Source organism: Geotrypetes seraphini, chromosome 9, assembly GCF_902459505.1.
Source record: "Geotrypetes seraphini chromosome 9, aGeoSer1.1, whole genome shotgun sequence".
Lineage (NCBI taxonomy): Eukaryota > Metazoa > Chordata > Amphibia > Gymnophiona > Dermophiidae > Geotrypetes > Geotrypetes seraphini.
The window spans coordinates 178,172,413-178,198,185 of NC_047092.1; the positions used below are offsets into that span (position 1 = coordinate 178,172,413).

The window sequence follows — 25,773 nt, forward strand, 5'->3', positions numbered from 1 at the left end:
GGCATGCAGTCGGCTCAAATGCACATTACAATGAGATCATCTACCAAAACACAATCTGTTCCTACTGCAAATAAGATTTGATTCTGCCTTTCTTAAATCGTAATCCCTGACAAAACCCTGCAAACCAGCAAGTCTTAAAAACTAGATCAGAATTGGCCTTAAACCTTTGCAGCAACTACAGCGCTCTGGCTTCCAGAAAGCCTACGGGGTTATCTTGTGCTTCTCCCTCCCTCCCCCCACCTTTTTTTTAACATGACATAGAAATGTTTGAACGACATGATAGTTATTTTAATTCTGGAGAGATGGAAAAAGGCACAGGAAGAGATCCAGCTGTGCAGCAGTACGGCGTTCCTTTAAAATAAGGATTCGTATTTGGCTTAACCTCAGTTTAATTGCTAGTAGCCATCTGGCGACAAGGCTGTCCTCCTCAGAACTCAATGCAGTTGGTCGACTTTGCTCGAGAACCCCCGGGCCGGAACAGCGGAGGTGCTGCAGCCTCAGGACAAACGCCAGGCTGTGTGACGCGCAGCCGCTGCCTCCACATTGTCAGATCCTGGCAGGCGCTGTCACGTTCCAGTCTTATAATAAAAGAAAAAAAAAAATAGCTAAATAAATAAAGCAGTTCTAGAATATTCCAAACTTGAGCATTATAACTTAACGGAAGGCCAGTTCCTCTGAAATTTACTAACCCAAGAGAGAAACTGCAAAAAAAAAAAAAAGTGCCTGGATTAACTGTCATTCTCCTGCAGACCTAATTTAGGTCACTATTGTCATGCGGACAATCCTCAAAGCATTTTTCTGTATTTTCAGCACTCTAACTTTCTCTTGGAGGCTGGTATTTCTCTTGGAGGCTGGCATTTCATACCAGGATGTTTCCTCTGACTCAGTTGAATTCTGGAGCTTCAAGATTCCAATGGTGCAGAACCCGGCTTGGTGACTACCAGCGTCAATCGATGCCTAGAGACCAGATGAAGCTCTGCGTTCAACTGCCAGTCCTTTGTTTTTCTGCAAGACTTTGTGCAATCTCATGTTCCTTCTCCTTAATCTCCGCAATGGCCAGCAGATACGCTTCTGAAAGGGAGCACACAGGAACATGTCAGCAATTCTGTACCACTGCGTTTTTCACCGACATGAAACACTAGAGATCAGTGGTCCCCAATCCTAGCTAGTTGGCTTTTTGGGATAGTCCTAATGAATATGCAAGGTCAGATCTGCACTGCTATCATGTTCATTACGTGCAAATCTCTTTCATGCATATTTATTAGGACTATCCTGAAACCTGACTGGCTGGTGGTCCTCCAGGACAGGGTTGGGAACCACTGAGAAGACCACAAACACCACCTGCTCTAAGGTAATTTCCCTGTTTGGAATGTTACTGAGGCTAGGCAAAAGTTAATTTGTTGTTTCAGATACTATGGGGCTAGATTCACTAAGCCCACCAATCGTGTACCGACCCGATTTTCCTCCGACCCGATTCACTAACCTCTGTTCCGATCATCCTCCGATCCGATCCCAATCCGCACATGCAAACGAGGGGAAATGGCATGCAATGAAAGCAGGCAGCAATTCACTAAACAAATCTGGGACACCGACTGGGCTGGCCGATCAACAAAAGAAGCGACTGCTGGGGACCAGTCGCTCACATCCTTTCCGACTGTCCTTCCCTCCCAACTCTTCTGCTCTCTGCCGCCCTTCCCCCGCAGTGCGAGCCTGTGGTTTTAACCCGTGCGTTTAAAGTGGGGCTGCACTGCAGGGAAGGGAGACAGAGAGCAGGAGAGTCGGGGCAGCACAGACTTCCATTTCGGCCTTTCAGCCTGACGTCGCGCTGGGCACAAGCCGCGAACTTCTCCGCAGGCCGCCTCGGTGAAGAAGAGGCGTTGCTGTATTAGTCTGTGGTAGCAGCATCATGATACCTGTGTAGTTATCTTGAGTGTTGCTGTCTCCCTCTGCTGGATGGAGCAGACTAGAAGGTATCCAGACATTCTTCTGCAAAACGGTCTCCTTCACCAACCTGACAAGTAGGAAGCAGGTTAAATATACCCATCTAAAGAGACAGTTTCATAACAATTGCTCCACAGCATCGCAGAAGACACAGAGGAGCGACACACAACAGGCAAGCTGCAAAACACAAGCCAGCTGATGTACAGAGAAAAGGCAGGTCTTCAGAAGAGGGGGGGGGGGGGGAAATTAGAAAAGGTGGGTAGAGTGAGCCAAAGTTCTGGTGAGCCTGGGCTATCTGGAGGCACTGGGGCTTGGTACAGTTTGCATCAGGTTGAAAAGATGACGGCGAAAGCTAGGGTGCACAGAGAGAGGTATGGCCAGTAGGAAAAGAGCGGTATTGATGCCCCTGTATAAGACTCTGGTGAGACCTCATTTAGAATATTCTGTACAATTCTGGAGGCCGAACCTTCAAAAAGATATAAAAAGGATCGAGTCGGTCCAGAGGAAGGCTACTAAAATGGTGTGTGGTCTTCATGATAAGGCGTATGAAGACAGACTTAAAGATCTCAATCTGTATACTTTTGAGGAAAGGCGGGAGAGGGGAGATATGATAGAGATGTTTAAATCAAAAATCTAGAAACAAATGTTATTCGCCAAGTGGTGGCAGTGCCCTCAGAAAACCATTTATTCAAAAGTGGAGAAAAAGCCTCAACTATCAATAATATGCAGACAGCAACCCAATGAGTTTTTAGGCCGTTCTCATTCTGTATCACAGGCCAAAAAAACTCCACAGGCCTAAAAACTCATTGGGTTGCCGTCTGCATATTATTGATAGTTGAGGCTTTTTCTCCACTTTTGAGTAAATGGTTTTCTGAGGGCACTGCCACCACTTGGCGAATAACATTTGTTTCTAGATTTTTGAATTATTTTGTTATTGTTGGTTTTGTTCTTGAGAGATGTTTAAATACCTACATGGTGTAAATGTGCATGAGTCGGGACTCTTTCATTTGAAAGGAAGTTCTGGAATGAGAGGGCATAGGATGCAGTTAAGAGGTGATAGGCTCTGGAGCAATCTAAGGAACTACATTTTTACAGAAAGGGTGGTAGATGCGTGGAACAGTCTCCCAGAAGAGGTGGTGGAGACAGAGGCTATGTCTGATTTCAAGAAAGCCTGGGATAGGCATTGGGATCTCTTAGAGAGAGGAAAAGATAATAGTTACTGTGGATGGGCAGACTGTATGGGCCATTTGGCCTTTATCTGCCATCATGTTTCCATGTTTGGAACACAGGAGTCAGAAGGACGGCAGGAAATTATGATCCTGAGATGTTATGGGAATGACAAAAGGTTCTGAATGAGATACACTGAGCTATAGAAAGGTCTCAAATCTGGCATATATGTATCTGCCTCAAACCTGGAGTAGTGCTCAGACTCCAAAGATGGATTGTAAGAACTCAATATGGGGACAAACCCCTGTAGAGATTCTTATGGTATCTATCATTGCACCATTTTGTGGTTAAAGGTAGTTTAAAGTGCTATTTAAGACATGTTCATGATTCATTAGTCCATAAAGAAGCGTAATGTCCAAATGTGAATAAACTTCAAAATGATAATTTCAAAAATAGACTTAGCTTGAAAAATATCAACAGCATGAGTTCAGCTGGGTCCTGACGCATTTCGCCGCTGTGGCTTCCTCAGAGAACCCGCTAAATAGCTGGAAAAGTTCACTATTGACTATTTACTTGTATTTTCAGCTTTATAACCACATGCACTGTGTTTTGTTTGTGTGTGTTTAGGATATTCACAGCATTGAACTTTTCCAGCTATTTAGCGGGTTCTCTGAGGAAGCCACAGCGGCGAAACGCGTCAGGACCCAGCTGAACTCATGCTGTTGATATTTTTCAAGCTAAGTCTATTTTTGAAATTATCATTTTGAAGTTTATTCACATTTGGACATTACGCTTCTTTATGGACTAATGAATCATGAACATGTCTTAAATAGCACTTTAAACTACCTTTAACCACAAAATGGTGCAATGATAGATACCATAAGAATCTCTACAGGGGTTTGTCCCCACATTGAGTTCTTACAATCCATCTTTGGAGTCTGAGCACTACTCCAGGTTAAAAGCATTTAAAGTAGCTTTATTGGTTCCTTTATTAGTGTCAGGATATTATTGATCTTCAGGAACTTTCTCCTTATATTTCCCCAGTCGTTTATATATGTATCTGCTACATTAACCAGACAGGGAGCTGTGGAAGTGCTCAGGCAACTTCTCGTTCATTTGTGCTATGCGTATTTCTAGTTACATTATTTTTTTTTCTGTTTAAACTCTCTACTGAGTGTTTAGCCAGTCTGTCCTTGCGACAGGTATTAAAGAAAGCTTTGTTTATGCTTTATACTTTCTGCTAAACTAATTGTAGTACAGCGTTTCTCCATTATTTTTTACACAGATCTTTACTCCACTCAAACTAGAATGGTATGTTAAAACGGCACACTGACAAATCCACACACGATAACTGCGTCCCGACAAATACGCCCCGACAATTGTGCGCATGGACAAGTGCACCCTGTGACTGGATCTGCCATAAGTGGATATCTGGAAGGCCCTGATTTGCTCAGACTCCTCAGGCCCCATCCCTTGGGAGGGGCTTGAGGCGCCTCAAGCCCCACCCAAGGGGCGGGGCCTGAGGAGTCTGAGCAAATCAGGGCCTTCCAGATATCCATTTATGTAAAGGGTTCCCAATAATCATATGTAAACCTTACTCTAACACTAGATACCAAGTGAATTTTTTAAAGTGCAGTGGCCCCCCACCCCCCGCTCAAAAAAGAGGGTTACTTTGTAACCCTCAAAAACACAAAATAATATCCACCGTCGGGAATGTATTTGACGGGTCACCTCACATTCAGTGCGTGCAATTTCGGGGTGCATTTGTCGGGGCACGATTTTCGTGTGCGCATTTGACGGGTCACCATGAAAACAGGTGGTATATCAAATCATCCAACTCTGCAAACACGCACCACTGTCCGTTTTCTCCTCCCTGGACAAACTGAACGAGATCACCAGGCTGCAGCTTGACTGGATCCGGAGAACATGCCTCAAAGCTTCCTTCCACACGGAAAAGGATGGATCCCTAACAAGGTAACATGAGACACGTAAAGGGTCACGCAGCCGACACCGTGGACTCAATTCTAGATGTGGCGCCGAAAAATCAGCAGCAACAAAATTTTGAGCTAAGTCCTATTCTGTAAACGGCGTTCAGAGTTGGGCATCATTTACAGAACAGCGTTTAACTTTACGACCGGCATTGAAACATGGGTGACCCGGGCCTTGATAGAATGGTAGGCGAGGCTCTGGTCACCTTGTTGGGCAGACTGGATGGACCACGAGGGTCTTTTTCTGCCGTCATTTACTGTGATATTGTGTTGGGAACGTGACCAATTCTAGGCGTGAGGATTCACGCCAATTCAAACTCGGTGCACGTTCTCCTGCCCAAATTAAGCGCAGAGCTCCCTCATACTATCAAACTGTGTATAAATCCAAACAATGCCCCCGATCCGACCATGCCCCTCCCACGGCTACGCCCTTTTTTTTTTTTTTTTAGATATGTGTGTACAATTTATGTGCAGATCTCGGTACCTAAAAATGTGCAGTATAGAAACTCAATATAGCAACTTGTGGAACAATCAGATTATCTACTCCACTAATCAAATATGACAACACTGAGTTGCAAAACACTTCCGCAGAAGGAAATGCAAATTCACATATTCACATTGTGACTGTGAAAACGTAGCTGGTTTTAAGGAAGGTTTGGACAAGTTCCTGGAGGAAAAGTCCATAGTCTGTTATTGAGAAAGACACGGGGAAAGCCACTGCTTGCCCTGAATCGGTAGCATGGAATGGTGCTAGTATTTGGGATTCTAGAATCTTGTTATAATCTGGGATTCCTGAATCTTGCTATTCTTTGAGATTCTGTATGGAACGTTGCCACTCTTTGGGGTTCCAGAATCTTGCTTACTCTGAGATAATGGAATGTTGCTACTCTTTGGGGTTTTGGCCAAGTACTAGTGACATGGATTGGCCACCGTGAGAACGGGCTACTGGCCTTGATGGACCATTGGTCTGACCCAGTAAGGCTAGTCTTATGTTCTAAGGAGGTTTTAATGAGGCACTGAATAGTCTGTAAGAACTCTGTCCCCTGAGGCTTTTCCTCCTACTTATAATTTTACATTTCCTTATGCTGATGTAGTTCACAAATGAGTGTTTCATGTTTGATTAGTGGAAATTATTTGTTTGATGCTAGCACAGGGCAATGGCACAGGATACCACCAGGGTTCACTTATGACTACTTAATTAAAAATGTGCTTGTGACTTTAAAAGGCTTCCTCAAGCTATTACATTCAATGTGAGAGTGATAATGTGTTAGTCTGGTGTCACAAAAATGACAAGAGGTAGGAACACTGTTCCCTCTAGTCCACAAGCCCTACTTGTTTTGATTGTTTGCCTCAATTTTCAAAAAAAAATAAAAATAAAAGAGGAATCAGAGGAAAGGTAAATTTTTGGTATTTATGTTAGAGTGGTTGCTTGACTCTGTTTCCTCTGCTTGTCTTCATTAATACTGAGGAGGTGTGGGGTTGGCTAGGCCTTGTATGTCACATATGCTAACCTGTAACCCATTCTGAGCTCTTTGGGAAGAACAGAACAGAAAACAAATTACCGTATATACTTGAATATAAGTCGATCCGAACATAAGTCAAGACCTCCATTTTCCCCCCAAAAGAAGGAAAAGTGGTTGACTCGAATATAAATCTGGCAGCTTAATATTCAAGTGCCCCGCCCTGCCAGGGGCTGTCCAGCGCCCCCTCCCTCCCCTATCAGGCTCTGCACCTAGCCCCCTCCCCTCCTTCCAAGGCTCTCCACCCTGTCCGTCCCCCCCTCTGTCACTGGAATCCTTGGTGGTCCAGAGGTGTAGCGGGCAGGAGTAAACTTTCCGTGTTCCTGCCCGCTGCTAATCTGGTCGGTCGCAGCCTGCTGCGAGTTCCAGCCTCCAGCCACTGAGCCGTACTGAGCAGGAGCACGGGAGCCATTCAGGAAGCTGGTTAGCGCTGACCATCAGCGTCAAAATGCGCTCCTGCTCAGTACGGCTCAGCAGCCGGAACTCGCGGCAGGCAGCGACCGACCAGATTAGCAGCAGGCAGGAACACGGATAGCTCGCTCCTGCCCGCAACGCCTCTGGACCACCAGGGATTCCAGCGGCAGAGGAGGAACAATAGACAGGGCAGGGAGGGGTGGGGGCACAGGGTGCAGAGCCTGATGGAGGCCTGCAAAAAGTTTGGGAGGGGGGTGGGCGGGCGCTGGCCCGAATATTAACCGGGACCCCCATTTTTGGGCTAATTTTTGGGCCCAAAAATCCCGGTTTATATTCGAGTATAGACAGTAAATAAATAAATCTGACATAATGAACCCTTGGCTTTTCTTTTCAATGTATAATTAGATAAGTTCTAAATAGTTGATCTAAACCTTATTGCAAACCACGTCAAGCTCCATGTTTAATGGTGATGATGCAGCACATAAGAGGGAAGATTAGAATAGATTAGAAATGGCATGCCTCGATAAACTGAATAGTCTATAACAGTGGTTCCCAACCCTGTCCTGGAGGACCACCAGCCAGTCAGGTTTTCAAGATAGCCTTAATGAATATGCATGGAACAGATTTGCATACCTTTCACCTCCATTGTATGCAAATCTCTCTCATGCATATTCATTAGGGCTATCCCAAAAACCCGACTGGCTGGTGGTCCTCCAGGACAGGGTTGGAAACCACTGGTCTATAAGGTGCCACTTATCTCTGTCATTCAAGACACTACATTACACCAACTTTTCCCACAAACGTGTCTTTCTTAATTGTATGGTTTGAAAAAGACGTTTATAAAGAGGAAGAGCTCTGTTTATAGAAGCAAGACTGAGAAGAGAGAGATGGAGACAAAGAAGGAAAGAGAAGACAGGAAGCCCAAAGTTCTCTACATTGCTAGAGTTAGTTTCCTCATCCATATCTGATGAATTGGAGAGTTCATCGTTGCTGGAAGGGATAACTTCAAAATCATCATACGTGTCCATAGATGGAAGCTGCTTGCTGAGCCAACCTTTGAAAATAAAGCACATTTTTATAAATCAATACCGTTTTAAAAAAATAATAATTATGGGGTCGTTTTATTAAGGCGTGCTAACCGATTGAGCGCACGTTAAATGGTAAGGCGCCCATTATAGTCTATCTTTAGCGTGCGCTCAATCGGTAAGCGCGCCTTAGTAAAAGGACCCCTATATTATAAAAGGTTCATCGTCAATTGCGTGCATCTCAAATTGGCGCAGACATTTGAGCGCAAGACAATGAAGCGCGGGATACATGCGCGCAGGTCTATATCGTGCAAGCACGTAAGACAAATGTGTGCGGACATATGCGTGCGTGATTGTATTTGCGTGCAATTGTCGAGCGCTGAAATGTCTGCGCGCATTTGATTTGCCACCATCATAAAAGTACAAATTCAAAGACATTTTGCCAGAAATTTGACAAGTGGCAAACACATCTGACTACCTATCTTCTTTCTACTTAAAAATAAAGTGTTATTTAAATTTATAGTTTCCTACACTGTTCTGTACTCACCATTGATGGCATATTTTTTATCAATTATAGCATTACATTTATAATCTTGGTATAGTAAGTCAACTGTACTGTGTTATTTATATTTGTTTACAATAAAAAACAAAGAGTAATAGAAAAAGTCCCAAAATTTAACTACTAAATATTACTCACCAGAGATGGAGAAAAAGCCTCAAAAATTTCAATGCAGCAGTAAACAACTTCAATACTTCAGTATTAAGTAATATTTTGTAGTTAAATTTTGGGATATTTGTTTATAATACCATTCTTCGTAGGACCCCTGAGGAAGGAGCGTTTCTTCGAAACACAGACCGTGTTGGCTCCGGTCCACATGAATCTTAGGACCAGTTTTTTGGTTATTATTGTTGTTGTATATTTGTTATATATGTTTTTAAGAGTTTTGCGATTTTGCGATATTGCCTTCTGAGTTTTTTCATTACACATCTGGGTTGGGTAGTGATAGACACTGATTAACATAGATATTGAATCTTCTTATTAAGATGTTTAATATTGTTAATATCAATAATTGATGGAAGGGGGCGGTTATAGTTATGATTCTATACTTTCTGCTTGTAATAGTGTTTTCTTATAATATTTTCTTGTTGTCAATTTACTGTTTTACATTATTGTAATTTAATAAAATTATAAAAATTATAAAAAAAAAAAAAAAGATTTTTTTGATTTTAATAAATTCCTGCACCCTGTACATTTTCCTGCAGTTTTGTTTTGGTTTTCGGTTTGCATCTTTACTGCAGGCTTTTGCTGGTTTTTCTTGTTTGATTTAAATTTATGAACTGAGAAATTTATGAGCTGAGAAATAGAGAATGACACGGTGACAAAATTCATCACAGTTCCCGTCCCCGCGGATAACCGTGGGAAATAATCCCATGTCATTTTCTAGTGTTTATTTCAACCTCAGTCCTTCTACACCAGCATTCTTCAAAGCAAAGCTTGCAGGTCAGTGGTTGTGGCCATTCATACTCTGATTCTTATGGGAGCCAAGGATAATGAATCCATTGTGACATCACTGATGTGATTGGCTCTTAGGCACTGGTGGAATGAGGCATTATGACATCACAATATCTGCTCTGGATACCAGAGACTGTCATTCTGTAGTGTCTGTTTCAACCTCAGTCCTTCTACACCAGCATTCTTCAACGCAAAGCTTGAGGGTCAGTGGTTGTGGCCATTCATATTCTGATTCTTCCCTCTCTCCTTAAAGAATGACATGAAGATGGTTTCCCGCGGTTATCCGCGGGGACGGGAACGGTGATGAATTTTGTCACCGTGTCATTCTCTACTGAGAAACTCTTGCTGAATGCTTATAAAAAAAAAAAAAGGCAAAGCCAGATTGATCAGACACATAAGTAAGTGTCGTCAGTGTCTGGCGCTAGGATGAACAACTCTCCCAGAACGCAAACTAAGTGTAAAGGGATGAGAATGCGCTGCCATTCCCTTGTGCTACCGTCTCCTCAATCTCCTCAATTTGTTCCTTGTGCAACTCTCAGGAAGGGAACCGTGTGCCTGATCAATCCGCCTGTCTTCAGGAAACGTCTGTTGCAGGTAAGCAACTTTGCTTGTCTGTTGACAAGCAAGACTAAGTCAGGAATAAGTGGCTAATCCGAAAATGAAGGCCACTCCGTGATACAGGTTAATTTGTTCACTGTCCAGGAGTTGCTCTTTCATGGGTAGCAATGCAAAAGTTGCTGCAGTTAGAGAGGTTGGATAGCACATAAGAGCATAAGAGCTGGCATACTAGGACAGACCGAAGGTCCATCAAGGTCCCTCAAGTGCGCACGCTAGCCGAAAAACTACCGCCTGCTTAAAAGGAGGTGGTAGCGGCTAGCGCGCGTTAAGGCCCTAAATCACCTTTGTAAAAGGTTGATTGTAACCTGCCCTGACCCAGAGATTGAGGTCCATAAATCAAGAAAAACAGAAAATACTAAAAATAGATTATCTAATCTAATCTAAACCTTAAGATTATATACCGCGTCATCTCCATGAGAATGGAGCTCGACACGGTTTACAAGAACTTAAAATAGTGGGTAGAGAAGAAGAAAAAGGATTACATGAACTTATGTGTAGAAAGGGGGGGAGGATAGAGTTACAATTTGCTGAAAAGCCAGGTTTTCAGTTGTTTGCGGAATAACTGAAGGGAGCTCAGGTTCCGCAGCGGGGTGGTGAGGTCGTTCCAAAGACCTGTGATTTTGAAGAGAAGGGATTTTCCCAGTTTGCCTGAATAGTGGATGCCGCGTGGAGAGGGGAAGGCTAGTTTAAGCCTTTGGGCAGTTCTGGAGGAGTCGGGACTGGAGGAGTTGAAAGACAGTGGGATAAGAGGAGGCAGGATTCCGTGAATGATCTTGAAAGCCAGGCAGGAACATTTGAAATGGATTCTGGAGATTATTGGGAGCCAATGAAAAAAAAACCCCAACAACATAACGTTATACAAATTATGACATTTTAGTTTATTAAAGTCATCATGCAGGTCTTCAAAATACTTTGAATGCAATTTAAAGTCGTCCTTTACATCTTTCGACAAAGATTGCACATGAATTCAATATTTATTCATTACTTTAAGCACACAATTGAGTGTTGAGGAAAAAAAAGAAAGAAATTCTACTCACCCGTCTGAGAAACAGATCTGGGCACGTGTCTTGTGGTTGTGCTACTGTTGCGTTCTGTCTGGGCCAATATAGAATTCTGAAATGCTTCTGCGACAGAAAACGGATTAGATCACTGGCCTAGTTTTGCACGGTGAGGGCGTAAAACGTGAACCATTTCATGGCCATCGGCCTCTATCATGACACGTTAAGTAAGGAGCAGATTACATTACATTAGGGATTTCTATTCCGCCATTACCTTGCGGTTCAAGGCGGATTACAAAAGAGTTAAAGAGGGTGTTTTACAAAAAGATTTATGGTCCTTTTTTGGGGGGGGGAAAAAGAGTAGAGCAGGTTGATTTGGGGGTTCGGGGGGGGTTAGAGGGATGAAAGAAGAAAGCTTGAGAGGTTAGGACTTTGCTATTGATGATGTAGGATGAGCAATTTGATATTAAATAATGTTATTTTGAAATTGATGTGATGGTATTTTATGTTTGTACGAGGGTTGACTCATAAATCATGGCGACAATTTTTTTTTTCTCTCAAAAATGCACCAACACTGGAAATCTGATATATATATTTAATGTGTGACATGCACTTCTTAGAGAAGAGCGCAGGAGTCTCTGGTAGTGGAGAAGCAAAAAACGTGACATTTGACAAAGTACAAGTACAAGTACAAACTGTTTAACTGTTAACATCCTTCAAAGTCGTCTCAAATGCATCTGATGGTGTTCACCGCCTTTCCCTTCGATGGCAACGAACCATGGACAGCCTGGGAGACTATACACTGTATGCCATAATAAAACGATGATTTCAAATGCCATTTCTTTTTGCTTCTCCCCTACCGGAGATTCCTGCGCTCATCTCTTATCTGGCGGCAACATTAAGAAGTACATGTCGCACGCTTTCAAACATATGTAATAGATTTCCAGCGTTGGCGCATTTTCGAGAGAAAGAAAAAAGTTGCCATGACTTACGAATCAACCCTTGTATTTTTTGTAACCCACTTAGGTATAAGAGGGATATACGTTTGTTAATAACCTCTTGTCTCTACACTGTACATCATTATCACAGCTATTGGGACATTCAAATATGCTTTTCTACCAGCAGAGAAACCACAGCAGCAGAAGATCTCATGCAATTTATAGGAATAGGGGAATTTAAATACCACTGCAAATGTCAGAGATATAAAGTCAATTAAATGTGTTAACCAAAGACTAAACGTCTGTGATCAATCCACTCCCAAATGGTAACCCTAGTGCAAACACAGTACAGGTGCCCCATTGTACCTGAAAGTAACTTGCTCTGAGCTACCAATGAAAAGACATAAGCTAAACGTAAATAAGGAACCAAGGTTTTCAGAAAAAAATGCAAGACTGGTAATCTTAATTCATTTCAAAATATTCTCCAAGAATTCTAAACAATTGCAAAGGCTAAATCGCTTCTAAATGCAGATCCTCCTAATCTGTACAGTGTTAGATCTTGGGTGTTGTGTAAGTACAGCAAAACCTTGGTTTGCAAGTGTTTGGCAAGACAAGCAAAACATTTGATTAAATTTTAACTTGATATACAAGCAATGTCTTGCAGTACGAGTACATGCAGTATACACGCGTCACATCATCACAACTGAGCCGATGGTTCTTCTCTCTCTGACGCTCCGGGAGTGTAGTAACTGTTCTAAATGAGCGAGGTCTTGAAATGCAAGTACGTAGAGTATTTTGTATTAAAGTTTTTGGGTTGTGGAACAAATCGTCTGAGTTTCCATTATTTCCTATGAGGAAATTTGCTTTGATATACGAGTGCTTTGGATTACAAGCATGCTTCTGGAACCAATTATGCTCGCAAACCAAGGTTTGACTGTATACTGAAATTGGTTCAGCTGTAATCTAAACCTGCAACACGAAGGCTGCTATTACTGAGTGAGGCTAAGCCAAACAATCCTAATGTTTAATCAGCAATCAGTGTGTAAACTCAGCAAGAACAAAAGATATACCGCAGCATGCCATGCACGAGGAAGGCACATGATCTACCTAAAAAGAAACAGGACAATGAGCAATTAAACTGAAGGATGAGAAAGAGAGGCCCTTTCGAAGCACAAACACCAAAAAGCACATGCAAGATGCGATGAGGTCATGGATTCGGCTTCCGATAAGCACAGCGGTGGCAAACTGCTCCCCGGCTTATGTCGTTCCAAGCGACGATTGACCATAAATGAAATCATGCTTCATGCATGACACCAAAGTGTGTACCTTCAAAACCCAAGGGAGTTGGGTCGCTCTTTATTTCATGCCTCTTAGCTTTCATGGCAGGACCAAGCGAACCTATATGAAGTCCACAGATGCAAAGTAATTTACAAAAACAGTACAGCTGCAACCTGGTCTGTTCTCTTTGCCGTTTCGTTTTTTTAATACAGTAAAACGAAATGAAATGGGCTCAGCACTGAGGGGTGCAATGACTGGCGGTTAATCTAATCCCTATGTTCAACACTGCTCTCTGCGGAGGTAAGGAGGCTGGATACACAAGGATGCTGAGCAACCGGTTGACACACATCAGCTAAGTGCCGGGCTCACATTTATATTTTTGATATTAAGGGCTCCTTTTGCTAAGGTGCGCTAGCGTTTTTAGCCCACGCAGGAAATTACCGCACGCCACGCTTCTAGAACTAACGCCAGCTCAATGCTGGCGTTAAGGTCTAGCGCGCTATTCCACGCGTTAAAGCCCTAGCGCACCTTTGTAAAAGGAGCCCTAAGCGTTTCGAAAATTAATATTATGAACGTTTAGCAGTGGAAAGCAGAATATGCAGAGCTCAATGAGAGATACCTAAAACCTGCCATTTGCTGGCACTGCTTTGTGAATCACACAGGTATTGGGGGCAATTGTGTATACAAATCCTGGGCTCCTTTTATAAAGCCGCGCTAGCGGGGCTAACGCGCGTGACTTTTCATCACGCGTTAACCCCCGCGCTGGCCAAAAACCACCACCTGCTCAAGAGGAGGCGGTAGCGGCTAGTGCGTCCCGCGGTTTAGCGTGCGTTAAACCGCTAGCGCGGCCTGATAAAAGGAGCCCCTGGTGTTTGTTTGTTACTCTCAAATATACCATTTCTCTCCCTTCCACCCTTCCCCAGACCCCTATTCCCACCCGAATCCCCTATCCCCAACCAAAGCAGCTGAAGGATGCACACAAAACATACCCAGAACTTCTGACACACAGTCCAACCATAGCATTTCAGGGCCAATTCTATAAACGGTGGCTAAATCGTCCGGCACTTAGAAAAATGGCGCCGGCCGCGTTTCAGTCACGCTTAGGGCGCCATTTACAGAATCGCAGCTGGTGGTACCTATGTAAAAACTTCCTGAATTACAGGCCAGGAATTTAAAGGCCTACATTTCAGGTGCCTTAAGTTTTTGGGAATTGCGCTTCACAGTGCCTAAGTCACGCTTCCGCCCACAGAAATGCCCACTTAGGTTTTAGGCGCCGCCAAGCACCATGCGATAGGCACTTAATTGCCCAATTATTTATTATTTTTTTAACCAATTGTTGAGGCTAATTAAGGGTAGTCTGCCAATTAAACCCCTCCATTTTTTATTATTTTTTTTACAAAACCGCGCAAGAGGTTTTTAGTGCCGTCTAGCAGCACAGACCATTCAGCGTGCCAGCCAGCGCTAACCACCTCTGGCACAGTTTTATAAAAGGGAGGAGTTAAGTGCCCTTTATAGAATCAGTCCCTTCATGGAGAAACGAAATGTGCTCTTAATTTGCTGTACATTTCTAGATTTGGTGTGTAATGCACCGTAAGCCAAATATATACGTATGCATTTTTTCTGACAATGAAACTCTAAATAGTATAACTTGCATGCACATAAACATTCATTTTTCGCTGTCATTGTTTTAGCCAGTCATTCACGGGTATGGCACTTACTAATACATTGCACCAAAGCAACCAAAAATTAATATATTTTCAATGAATTGACCACTAGAAATATCGATTTCTTTGAAACAAACAATATACTATGGGCTCCATTTACAAAGCGGTTTTAGTGCACCGCCTCCTTTTAAGCAGGAGGTAATTTTTCGGCTAGCACGCGTTAATCTTGTGCGTGCGCTAAAAACGCTAGCCCACCTTAGTAAAATGAGCCCTATATCACCCATCCATATATTTAGCTAATCTTACCCAGGGCTCGTTTTATGAAGCCGCCGGCCGCGCTAGCCACTAACACCTCCCTTGAGCAGGCGGTAGTTTTTAGGCCAGCGCGGGGGTTAACACATGATGAAATGTCGCATGCGTTAACCCCCGCTAGCGTGGCTTGATGAAAGGAGCCCCCGGTTACTTAAAACCCAATTATTTGTTGATGCTTTCTTTTAGTTGTACTTTTTTTTATTAGGTAAATCTGATGAGCTGTTTGTGATCCACAGTTACAATACCAATCTGTATCCATGACACGATATTAATGTTTGTCTGTTTTAAGTTTCGTGACTATGCAAAGCTATGCTAGCATTTTATTTTTTTTTAAGCTATGAATTTTTGCTGATTTAACTATTAACTCTTTGGGCTCCTTTTACTAAGCCGCGTTAGGGCTTTAACACGCGGAATAGCGCACGCTACACTGCCCCGTGTGCTAAACCTTAACGCCAGCATTGAGCTGGCATTAGTTCTAGAAGCGTAGCGCGCGGTAATTTCCTACGTGCGCTGAAAACGCTAGCGCACCTTAGTAAAAGGAGCCCTTTGTACGTCTATTTTATTATGTTTTAAGATTATGTATGTACATTTTGTTAATCGTTTAGTTGTAAACGGTATAGAAATATTTTAAATAAATAATCTAATTTTTATATGAAAGGTGGAGAAATAGCCTCAGAGTTAGAGTATTATTCTGTATTCGATTCCCAGCTCACTCATAGTTTCAGTCATAGGCTACTCCACCAACCACCCTCATTACAAACCCAATTAGCTTTTTTTTTCTTTTAATACTTTTAGAATTTTTGATTAGATATCCATTTTTTTATATCTTATCTTTAACTACCGTTACTAAAACTCCTAAATAAATACTTAGTTTTCCCTTAATCTGTTTGTAAGAGGGTTGATGTCCGTATTTCCTATAACAAACTCATAGAACCAGTGCCCAAAATCCTTATAAGTTCATAAATCTTCTTGATTGCTCTTATAAGCTAAGTACAATCACAGAAGATCATTGATATTTGCTCTGGTATAATGAAAATATGAGGAATGACATGAGAACAAATGAAGTAATATGAATGTGAAAGTGACTATAATAATCAGTGCACTTCCCTGTAGAGACTTCTACTATATCCTGTAACATCGTGGGAATTACGACAGAAGTGAAATGTATAAAACCTGTTTATGAATGATTGACAAAGAATTTTAAATCAGTCCCTTTACAAAAGTTTAAGAACAATCAAGAGGATTTATGAACTTATTTATAAGAATTATGGACACTGGTTCTATGAGTTTGTTATAGGAAATACGGACATCAGCCCTCTTACAAACAGATTAAGGGAAAACTAAGTATTTATTTAGGAGTTTTAGTAATGGTAGTTAAAGATAAGATATTAAAAAAATGGATATCTAATAAAAATATTAAAAGAAAAAAAAGCTAATTGGGTTTGTAATGAGGGTGGTTACTCTGAGGCTATTTCTCCACCTGTGCTATAGAAGTTAGATGAATTAGATTAGCTAAATATACGGGTGGGTGATATAGTATATTGTTTGTTTCAATGAAATTTCTACTTCAATGATATTTCTACTTCAATGATATTTCTACTTCAATGATATTTCTACTTACTAATACATTACCATTACAAAAACAATAGTTTGGGGGATCACGTACTAGCTGTCCCGGTGCCTGAAAAACTGAGGCTGGGCCCCCATACACTGAAATACGTCTAATCAAACTTAAACGTTAACCTGTTCAAGATGATATTGAAACAGAGAAGACAAAATCTGAAGAAGAACATAAAAGGCTGTGTCAAATAAGGTGCAGCGACCCACAACAGAGAGAGCTCAGCAGCAAAAAAAAAGTCCAGTGCAGACAAGTTTGGAATGTATTAGATGTGAACTGTGTTAGAATATTAGTTGTTAATTCTAATATACCTTTGGTGCGGGCAGGAACTTTAATGGCAGCTGTGCTGATAGAGGACGAGAGGGAAAAGCGACGGGTGGCTTCTTTTTCCTTAGATTCAGGATCTGTGGGGATAGGTAGATGACGAAATGCATGCCAGTGTTAGTGGTTAGTAAGCAGGGAAGGGGTGCAGCTCTAAGGCCAAGAAGAAATCTGAAACAGCTCAGGAAACCCCTCACAATTCAGCCTCGCATGAAGTAAAATGTATACATTTTTTAAAAAATTTAATTCCATCTATCTAGGGCCAGATTCAGTAAATGGAGCCGAACACACAGGCACCGGGAAAAATCCACTCCAGGCTGAGAGATCTTTATACAACAATGCTTAGCATGGAGTCCTGCGTCCAACTTTGAGCGCGAGGACTTACACCAGCTGAAACCTGGTATAAAACCTGGCACGCATCCCTCAAAGCCAGTAACTCTTCGCATACATTCACCCGTCCATGCCCCTCCCATGGCCCTTTGGGTTGCATGCAAGAAGATTTAGGTGCAGTTCGTCATAGAATTACGCACAGGCAGTTGAGCGAGCAACTCATAATTAGTGCAAGTTGACACCAATAACTACAGGGTGTTAATGGCTCATTAATTATATTAGCTGTTTGCGCCAGTGGCATTCCTAGTATATTTGACACCCGGGGCTGATCATTTTTTAACACCCCCTCCTCAATATAAAATATTATTTTTATTAATAATCCACGGGTCACACATGGGTGCACATACGAAAAGGCAGCATCTTAAACACTTCTGTGAGCACTAGATCAATACATCCATTGCAAAACTAAACAACATAAATCTGGAACTGGCTTAGCGAGCACGTTAAAGGCAGATTTCAGTTTTGAGAACCTGCCCCTTAGTGGTTTACTACAACACCTCTCAAAGTCTGTTTGCAGAATTAAACTTCCAGGTGTCTACATGGGGCTTCTCTTTGACTTCTGCTCAGTTTCCTAAACTCAAACTATTATCAATCCCTAACCAAAAAAAAAAAGACAAATACTCTTCCTAAAATCTGCCTTCACATTATGGTTGTCCTTTTTCCCTTCATCTTCTTCAACAGAGGTGATGTTCACTGACATCTTTCAAGGGGCGTTTGCTAAACTCGGTGTGTTTGGGTCAAAGAAAATACCAGCTGCAGAAAAATTGAGAGCCCACTTCTCCTTCTGCATTCGCAGTTTCAGCAAATCGCGATTTCGATTATTCACGGTTTTTAGCTTGCTAGAGAAATTGCTCATTCTAATCGTTTACAGAGAAAATCGCCGATTCCCGGCACTTTCTTCACCGTGTTTTGCCTCTCCTTCAGGAACAGGCCAGGTCTCCCACCATGTTATTCGCGGTTTCACCATATTCAGCTATCTTATTCAATCTACCATTAAGGTTTGGGGAATAATACTGGACCAGGGCTTGACTATGAAGAACCAGGTGGACTCTTTGGTCAGAAAGGGTTTCTTTACTCTTTGGAAGCTTTGGTCCGTTAGATCGTATTTTGATGTTTTATCATTTAGGGCTCCTTTTACGAAGGTGTGCTAACACCTCCATAGAGCTGGTGTTAGTATTTTCCTTGTAGCATGGGGTTAGCGTGCGGGGCATTGTAGCGTGCACTAAAAACGCTAGCGCACTTTTGTAAAAGGAGCCCTTAAGAGTTTCGGTACAGTCTTTTCTACTAAGCCAGCTTGATTACTGCAATATTGCCTATTTGGCAATTTCTCAGAAGAATATGCAATGATTGCGAATAGTACAAAATGCGGCGGTCAGGCTGATTTTTAGGTTGAAGAAATATGATCACGTAACACCCTCCTATCGAGTACTGCATTGGTTTAAGTTTGGTGGCTTCTGTTTTAAGGCTTTGTTTGGTTTAGCTCCCAAATATATAATTGAGCTTTTATCTTTTGCAACCAACAGACATTAGAGAAACTCACATCTGAATTTTGTTTTTCCACCTGTTATAGGATGTAAACTTAAAAAACATCATCAAAATCTTTTTTCATATCAAGCAGCGTTATAGGGTTAGGATTTAGAATAATTGCTTTTGCTTACTGACACTTATGGGGAATTTAGGAGACATCTGAAAACATATCTGTTTTCAAAGTATTTAGGCAGCTAGTTCGTAAAAATTTTGTTATGTACTATTTGGATCATTTTAGTGTCTCTAATTATTGGCTTTTAACTTTTTTAGTTCTATTTAATTTCTTTTATTTTTTAATTTTTTATTTTTTTACTACTGTAAACCGCATAGAACTTTACGGCCTTGCGGTATATAAACTTATTATTATGGTTTTTAATAGAAAATAGCGAATGACATATGAAAAAGTTATTTGTGGTTTTTTTGTATTCACGGGTCTGTTCTAAAAGAATCCACAAGATGGCACTAACCACTGAAGTCATCTCAACATTCTTACTTGTGGGTGAGCTGCAGGGCAGAGTGAGCTGTGCGCTCCAGATCCGGGCTGAGAGAGGGCAGAGGGAGGCTGAGACCGGGAGAGGCATAGTGCCACCCGGCAGCCGCTCGCCAACATTCGTTCCAGAGAGACGCTCTGCAGCCCACCCGAGCCCCGTGGATCGTGGCATCGGATGGACCACGGTGCCTGGATCCTCCTGAACCCCGTGTCTTACTTAGGAATTTGCTTCACTGTTCGGCTGAGGGAAAGCAGAAGGGATTCCGCATTTAGCTCCCACCCTTTTCAGGTATTTTCCTGTCCCTGGAGGCCTTGCAGTCTATCAGTCAATTAGGATTTATTTATCTTTGAGGAAATTCACCCAAGATACGGACAAGCCAATTACAGCAGTCAAATATTTGCGGTCTGTACATGATTGTCCTCTCCATTCTACGTCACAATCGGAAAACTTGTGCCTTAAGGGCTCCTTTTACAAAGCCGCGCTAAATTGCCGCATGCGCTAGCCGCTACCGCCTCCTTTGGAGCAAGCAGTAGATTTCCGCGCACTAGTGTGCGTTAAAGCTGCTAGTGCGGCTTTGTAAAAGGAGCCCTAAGTGTCTGGCGGTTCCTGTAACCGGACACTTAAGGCACAAGTTTTTCGATGGTGAAGTGGAGTGGAGAGGACAATTGCGTACAGACTGTGGGCCACAAAATAGTACTTGGCGCGCCACCTGCAGCCCGTGGGCCGCGAGTTTGAGGCCGCTGGTATACAGCAAGTGCATTTAAAGAATGATCAAAGCAGCACCTTTCCACCTCGGTAAATCAGACATGAGTTAGGTCCTTTTCTACACGTATCAAGACTAATGAAATAAAAGTGCATTAACCTTACATACATTTTATTCTGGTTTTGGCATGCATTATTGCATGCTGTTTAATATGGGTTTTTAGGAATGAAAAATGTGCATTAACACACTAAATATAGCACACTTTACGTGCAAGTGCATGGAAAAGACCTGAACATGGAATTACTTGGAATGAAGAAAATGTGCTGAACTTAAAAGCAGTGTTTTACTTCACCTCTTAGCACTTATTTTTAACAGTAGCTCTAGAGCAGTGGTTATGGTTTACTTCAGTTTTTCTAATGCTAGCTTTCTATTTACCTACAGAAGAACAGACAGGATTTCACACATCAAGGCTCTGAGCAGAGACCACATGGCCAGTGCAATCTTGGAAGCTCCTGAATTGTTAATAAACGCACACTTTATTCCCATGAACTTAAAATCTGACATGAAATATATTGCTTTAGTCATCGATTACCGTAGCCGTTTGCCTAGAAAGGAAATGAATCTAGAAATGCAAGGAACACTTTGACGTTGATACCAAATGATGGACCCAATGTAACAAGCTGTGCTGTCATTTAACCTGGTAAGTTTGATGCAGTAAATTTAAATACCTGAAAAGTATCAACGAAGGAACAACCATAGGAAGCTATAAAACTTGAGGGCATGAAAGGAAGCTGTACAAAAGTAAACTTAAGAACAACTTCAGGAAATACTGAAGTTATATTACCACCGTTATATTGTAAATTGTTAAATTACTATTATCCTGTCACGTTTTTGGTTTAATTAACATCTTATATGCGCGTTGCTTCTTATTTCTCCCCCCTACCTTTTATTAAGGCACAGTAGAGGTTTCTACCATGTCCCAGAGCGCTAAATGCTCTGACGCTGATGGAATTCCTAGGAGGTTTGGACTGCGGTAGAAACCTCTACCATGGCTTAGTAAAAGAGGGCCTTTATTTTTAAAGTATAACACATACAAAACTGCAGTTGAAAGATGCAGGTTTTTCTCACGGGCTAAGGCTGTTTTAGCTACAACAGAATACCGCAAAGTTTCAATTTTTTTTCACATTAATGGCCATGCACTAATGTTGCCATCTGCAACTGTCCAAAAATTAGTCCTTATCATCACCTATTTTGTAGGCAGTAAGTTCTCGTGCGCGAATCCTGTGCTAATCAGTTAGTGCACGTTAATGTCGACGTGCTGATTAGCGCAGAAATGCCTACTCTCCACCCCTTCCCAGAAAAATTTTTAAATATTTTCTAGCAGGTGGTTTGCATGCACATATTCAAAGGGATACTTCAGGGTGTACTGTGGTCAGCCCTTTTAACCTCCACTGAACTCTACTGCTTAGGTGGGGGTGAAAAAGAGGGCGGGGGAGGGGCACCTCTCACCCTCACTACACCAGAGGATTATAATACTGGTGTGAGAGTGAGAGGCGCCCCTCCCCGAGCTCTCTTTTCACCCCCCACCCCTACACGCTTCTTCCCTGTCCCTCCTCCCCCACTGCTGCGTATGTGTGCCACTTCCCTTCCCCCCATACCTCTGCAACGTTCTTGGAGCAACCCCGAACCTGCTGTTGTCTACGTGGCCCCTCCCTCTGACATCACTTCCTAGGCACGGGTCCAGGAAGTGACGTCAGAAGAGCTGATGCAGGCATGATATCAGGTTGGGGGTTGCTCCTTGCACCAGGAACGTTACAGAGCTACGGAGGAAGGGAAGCGGCACGCGCACACGGTAGTGAGGGGGGAGAAGGAGGGGGGAGAGGAAAACGGGTGACACTCCCAAGCCCCTATCGAGACAGCGCCCGAGGCGGATCGCCTCACCCCTTACTATGCCACTGCTGCTACGTATGGAACGTTCATAGATCTTGCCAGAAGTTCTCAAAAATTAAAACCTACATTTTCCTCTCTCAGTGGTAAAAAATAAAGCTTTACGAGATTTACCCCCCTCTTCTACGAAACTGCGCTAGCGTTTTTTTAGCGCAGAGAGCCGCGCTGAATGGCCCGCGCTGCTCCCAACTCAATGAGCGTCGGGAGCAGTGCAGGCCATTCAAAGCGGCTCTCTGCGCTAAAAAACGCTGGCGCGGTTTCGTAGAAGAGGGGGTTAGTCATTCTTTTCCTTTTAAATTAACTGAATTACATTAAGAAGTTTAGGTTCTTTTGCTTTATTCCGGAAAGTTTTTGAAAACATTTTGGTTTGCTAAACATTTTTTAAATTAACTATTTCAGTTCACTTTTCCTTGTTGAGTTTATATATTATGTATTACATTATTGTTAACCGAATCGAGCTCCTCTTGGTTGATGACTTGGTCTATAAAAGTAAGTTTTAGTTGAGTTTATAACAAGAATAAATGAGATATGCACTTTCAGGGAGGATGGTTCTGCCTGGCTTCCTTTTTAGTGGCATGGAAGTCTTTTGGATACTCATCTTATTGTGAAAGATTTGATTCTTCCCCCTGATGTAGGAGCGAGAGTTTGCGAAACAGTAGTACTTGCTATTGGGACAAATTAATCCATGGCATGCTAAGATTGAAGCCGTGTGGTGCCACTGATTCAGATAAGTTTGTTTCACGCTTTTTTGAACCACATTGAAAGCAGAATATTTCAAAAAGAACTGGAAGCTTTTTTGCAGTTTGTTCCTATTATTCATCCAGCCTGTTATCACACCTTATTTGAAACAGAACGTTATGCATGCATGAGAGATTTATATCTTATTTATGTGTGCAGTTGTTTTTCAGACCTATGATGATATAGACTACTTAGGGTACAGTGTAGTCCCGGTGGTCTGCTTTTCTCCACATTTTTTTGTAATTATGATTTTTGTTGTGTTTTGATATGACTGGTTGTTTGGTTGACTCTGCAAGAACAAGATAACAGAGTGTAATTTATTTATTCACTAGTCTTTAAGCCCGTTACATTAACGGGTGCTAGAACATATGTGTGTGTGTGTCTGTCTTTATTTCTTTCTCACTCTCTCCTTAGCCGCTTTCTTTCTTTCTGCCTTTCTTTTTCCTTGGCTGTCCATCACCACCCCTTGCCTGCTCCCCCTGTCCATTTTCCCTTCCTTTTACCTCCCCTGTGTCCACCACCACCCCTTCACTGCTCTCCTTATGCAGCAGCAGCCCTTCTCCCTTTGTTTTACCTCCCCCCTGTCCAGCAGCACCTCTTTCCTTCTCCCCCTGTCCAACATTAGTCCTCCGTTCCTTTTTCTTCATCCCCCCTGTCCATCAGCATCTCTTTCCTTCTCCCCCTGTCCAGCAGTAGGCATCCCTTTCTTTTTTATCCCCCCTCCTCCTTCTTATCCCTATGATACTCTTACCTTGCTCTGCCCCTGATCAGAGGTTCCCGACAGCCGCCCAGTTGCACCCATTGGAAAAGTTCCCACTGCCGCTTCCCGCACCCCTCCTGACGCGGCTCCCGCTGTCCTTTCTGTTTGTCTCTGTCCCTGGCCCCCTTTGCCTGTCTGTCTTTCTGTGTATCTCCCTGCCCCTGTGTCTTTCTTCTTTTCTTTCTGTCTCCCTTCCTCCCTCTGTCTGTCTGTCCAAAGCAGCATTCCATCCCCCTCCATTTCCCTCCCCCATACCAGTTCCCTGTGCACTTGCCCCTGTGTCTTTCTTATTTTCTTTGTGTTTCCCTTCCTCTCTCTGTCTGTCTGTCCAAAGCAGCATTCCCTCCCCCTCCATTTGCCTCCCCCCCACCAGTTCCCTGTGCAGCAGCATTAGCGTTTCTTCTACCCCCCTTTTCCCTTCCTGCGGTCCGGACTACAAACGTGGTGATTCCAGCAGCACTTGCATCAGTCTCCACACGCTGCTTCGGGTCCTTCTACTGCCCTGATTTACTCTGGCACGTCCCTGATGACATCATCAGAGACGCGGCAGAGCAAATCAGGGCAGTAGAAGGGCCCGAAGCAGCGTGTGAAGACTGATGCACACGCTGCTGGAATCACCATTCGGGCCCGCGGGAAGAGAAGGGGGTGAGCGACAAAGGAGGAATGGAGATCGTCGTCTGGCTGCGGTCCGGCTTGTGGAGGCGATCGGGTGGTGACGTATTAGCGCGCATGCGCACTCCTTCGGCCACAGACCTACATGCGCACGGAACACGCAAATAGGAGTGCGCATGCGCGGCTAGCTCTTTATTATATTAGATTCTTCCTCACACCAGAACCAATTAATATTTCCAGTTAGAACCAAAGATTGATGTTTTCTCTGGAGCTATTCCTAAAATATAGAACTATCTGCCAGTGCATTTAAACATTTTGATGCATGTTGGTAACAAAAATCTCATGCATGAATACAAGATGTCCGGGGTGGTACTTGGAGAGTCCTCCCGGGAAAGACACTTGGGAGTTCTGATCGACAAGTCGATCAAGCCGTCTGCACAATGCGCTGCAGCAGCAAAAAGGGCGAACAGAATGCTAGGAATGATAAAGAAGGGGATCACGAATAGATCGGAGAAGGTTATCATGATGCTGTACCGGGCCATGGTGTGCCCTCACCTGGAGTACTGCATCCAGCACTGGTCATCGTACATGAAGAAAGACACGGTACTACTCAAAAAGGTCCAGAGAAGAGTGACTAAAAGAACATGTTCTAGTTAATTATAACATAGTAGATGACGGCAGATAAAGACCTGAATGGTCCATCTAGTCTGCCCAACCTGATTCAATCAATCTAAAAATTTGTTGGGGGGGGGGGTGTTTCCTTCTTCTTAGCTATTTCTGGGCGAGAATCCAAAGCTCTGCCCTGTACTGTTCCAACTACTGAAATCATCGTCAAAACTCGTTCCAGTCCATCTACACCCTCCCAGCCATTGAAGCCCTCCCCAGCCCATCCTCCAACAAACAGCCATATACAGACACAGATCGTGCAAGTCTGCCCAGTACTGGCCTTAGTTCTTCAATATTTACTATTATTTTCTAATTCTAGATCCTCTGTGTTATCAACCGTTATCTTTAAGAAACAAATTCAGCTGTTATTTTTAGGGAACAAAGTTAACTCAGGAACTATAAAGTCAACTAAAGAACTAAAAAGTGGTATTTCTATAAAGTTGAGGTCCTTCTTTCCCCTTCTATTAGTTTCATGCAATGTATCCTTCCCATGTACCCTTATGTGGCATGTTACGTCCGTATTGTTTATGTAAGTCTGTTTCCCACTTTTTTATTATTTTTTTAAGTACTTTTTAATTCTCTGTATAATTGTAAACCGCTTTGCATTTAAAAGTGGCATATCAA

General features: G+C 42.8%; 3 protein-coding genes across 3 annotated transcripts in view; 2 read left to right on the plus strand and 1 right to left on the minus strand.

Annotated features, from left to right (window-relative positions):
* Positions 1 to 833: 833 nt before the first annotated feature.
* MCF2L2 (MCF.2 cell line derived transforming sequence-like 2) overlaps positions 834 to 25,773 on the minus strand; it is a 306,030-nt gene continuing 281,090 nt past the window's right edge. The window contains exons 27-32 of the mRNA XM_033957587.1: positions 17,306 to 17,398; positions 13,449 to 13,520; positions 7,966 to 8,084; positions 4,962 to 5,074; positions 1,914 to 2,011; positions 834 to 1,071 (exon numbers count right to left, since the gene is read on the minus strand). Of these exons, the coding sequence (XP_033813478.1) occupies positions 983 to 1,071; positions 1,914 to 2,011; positions 4,962 to 5,074; positions 7,966 to 8,084; positions 13,449 to 13,520; positions 17,306 to 17,398 (584 nt within the window). The 3' untranslated portion in view covers positions 834 to 982. The remainder of the gene's footprint in view (positions 1,072 to 1,913; positions 2,012 to 4,961; positions 5,075 to 7,965; positions 8,085 to 13,448; positions 13,521 to 17,305; positions 17,399 to 25,773) is intronic.
* Positions 21,045 to 25,773, plus strand: part of LOC117366333 (lactosylceramide 1,3-N-acetyl-beta-D-glucosaminyltransferase-like) — a 169,097-nt gene continuing 164,368 nt past the window's right edge. Inside the window, exon 1 of the mRNA XM_033957588.1 lies at positions 21,045 to 21,126. The gene's annotated coding sequence lies outside the window, so the exon portion shown is untranslated. The remainder of the gene's footprint in view (positions 21,127 to 25,773) is intronic.
* The window catches only part of B3GNT5 (UDP-GlcNAc:betaGal beta-1,3-N-acetylglucosaminyltransferase 5), a 104,996-nt gene continuing 100,274 nt past the window's right edge, over positions 21,052 to 25,773 (plus strand). The window contains exon 1 of the mRNA XM_033957593.1: positions 21,052 to 21,126. The gene's annotated coding sequence lies outside the window, so the exon portion shown is untranslated. The remainder of the gene's footprint in view (positions 21,127 to 25,773) is intronic.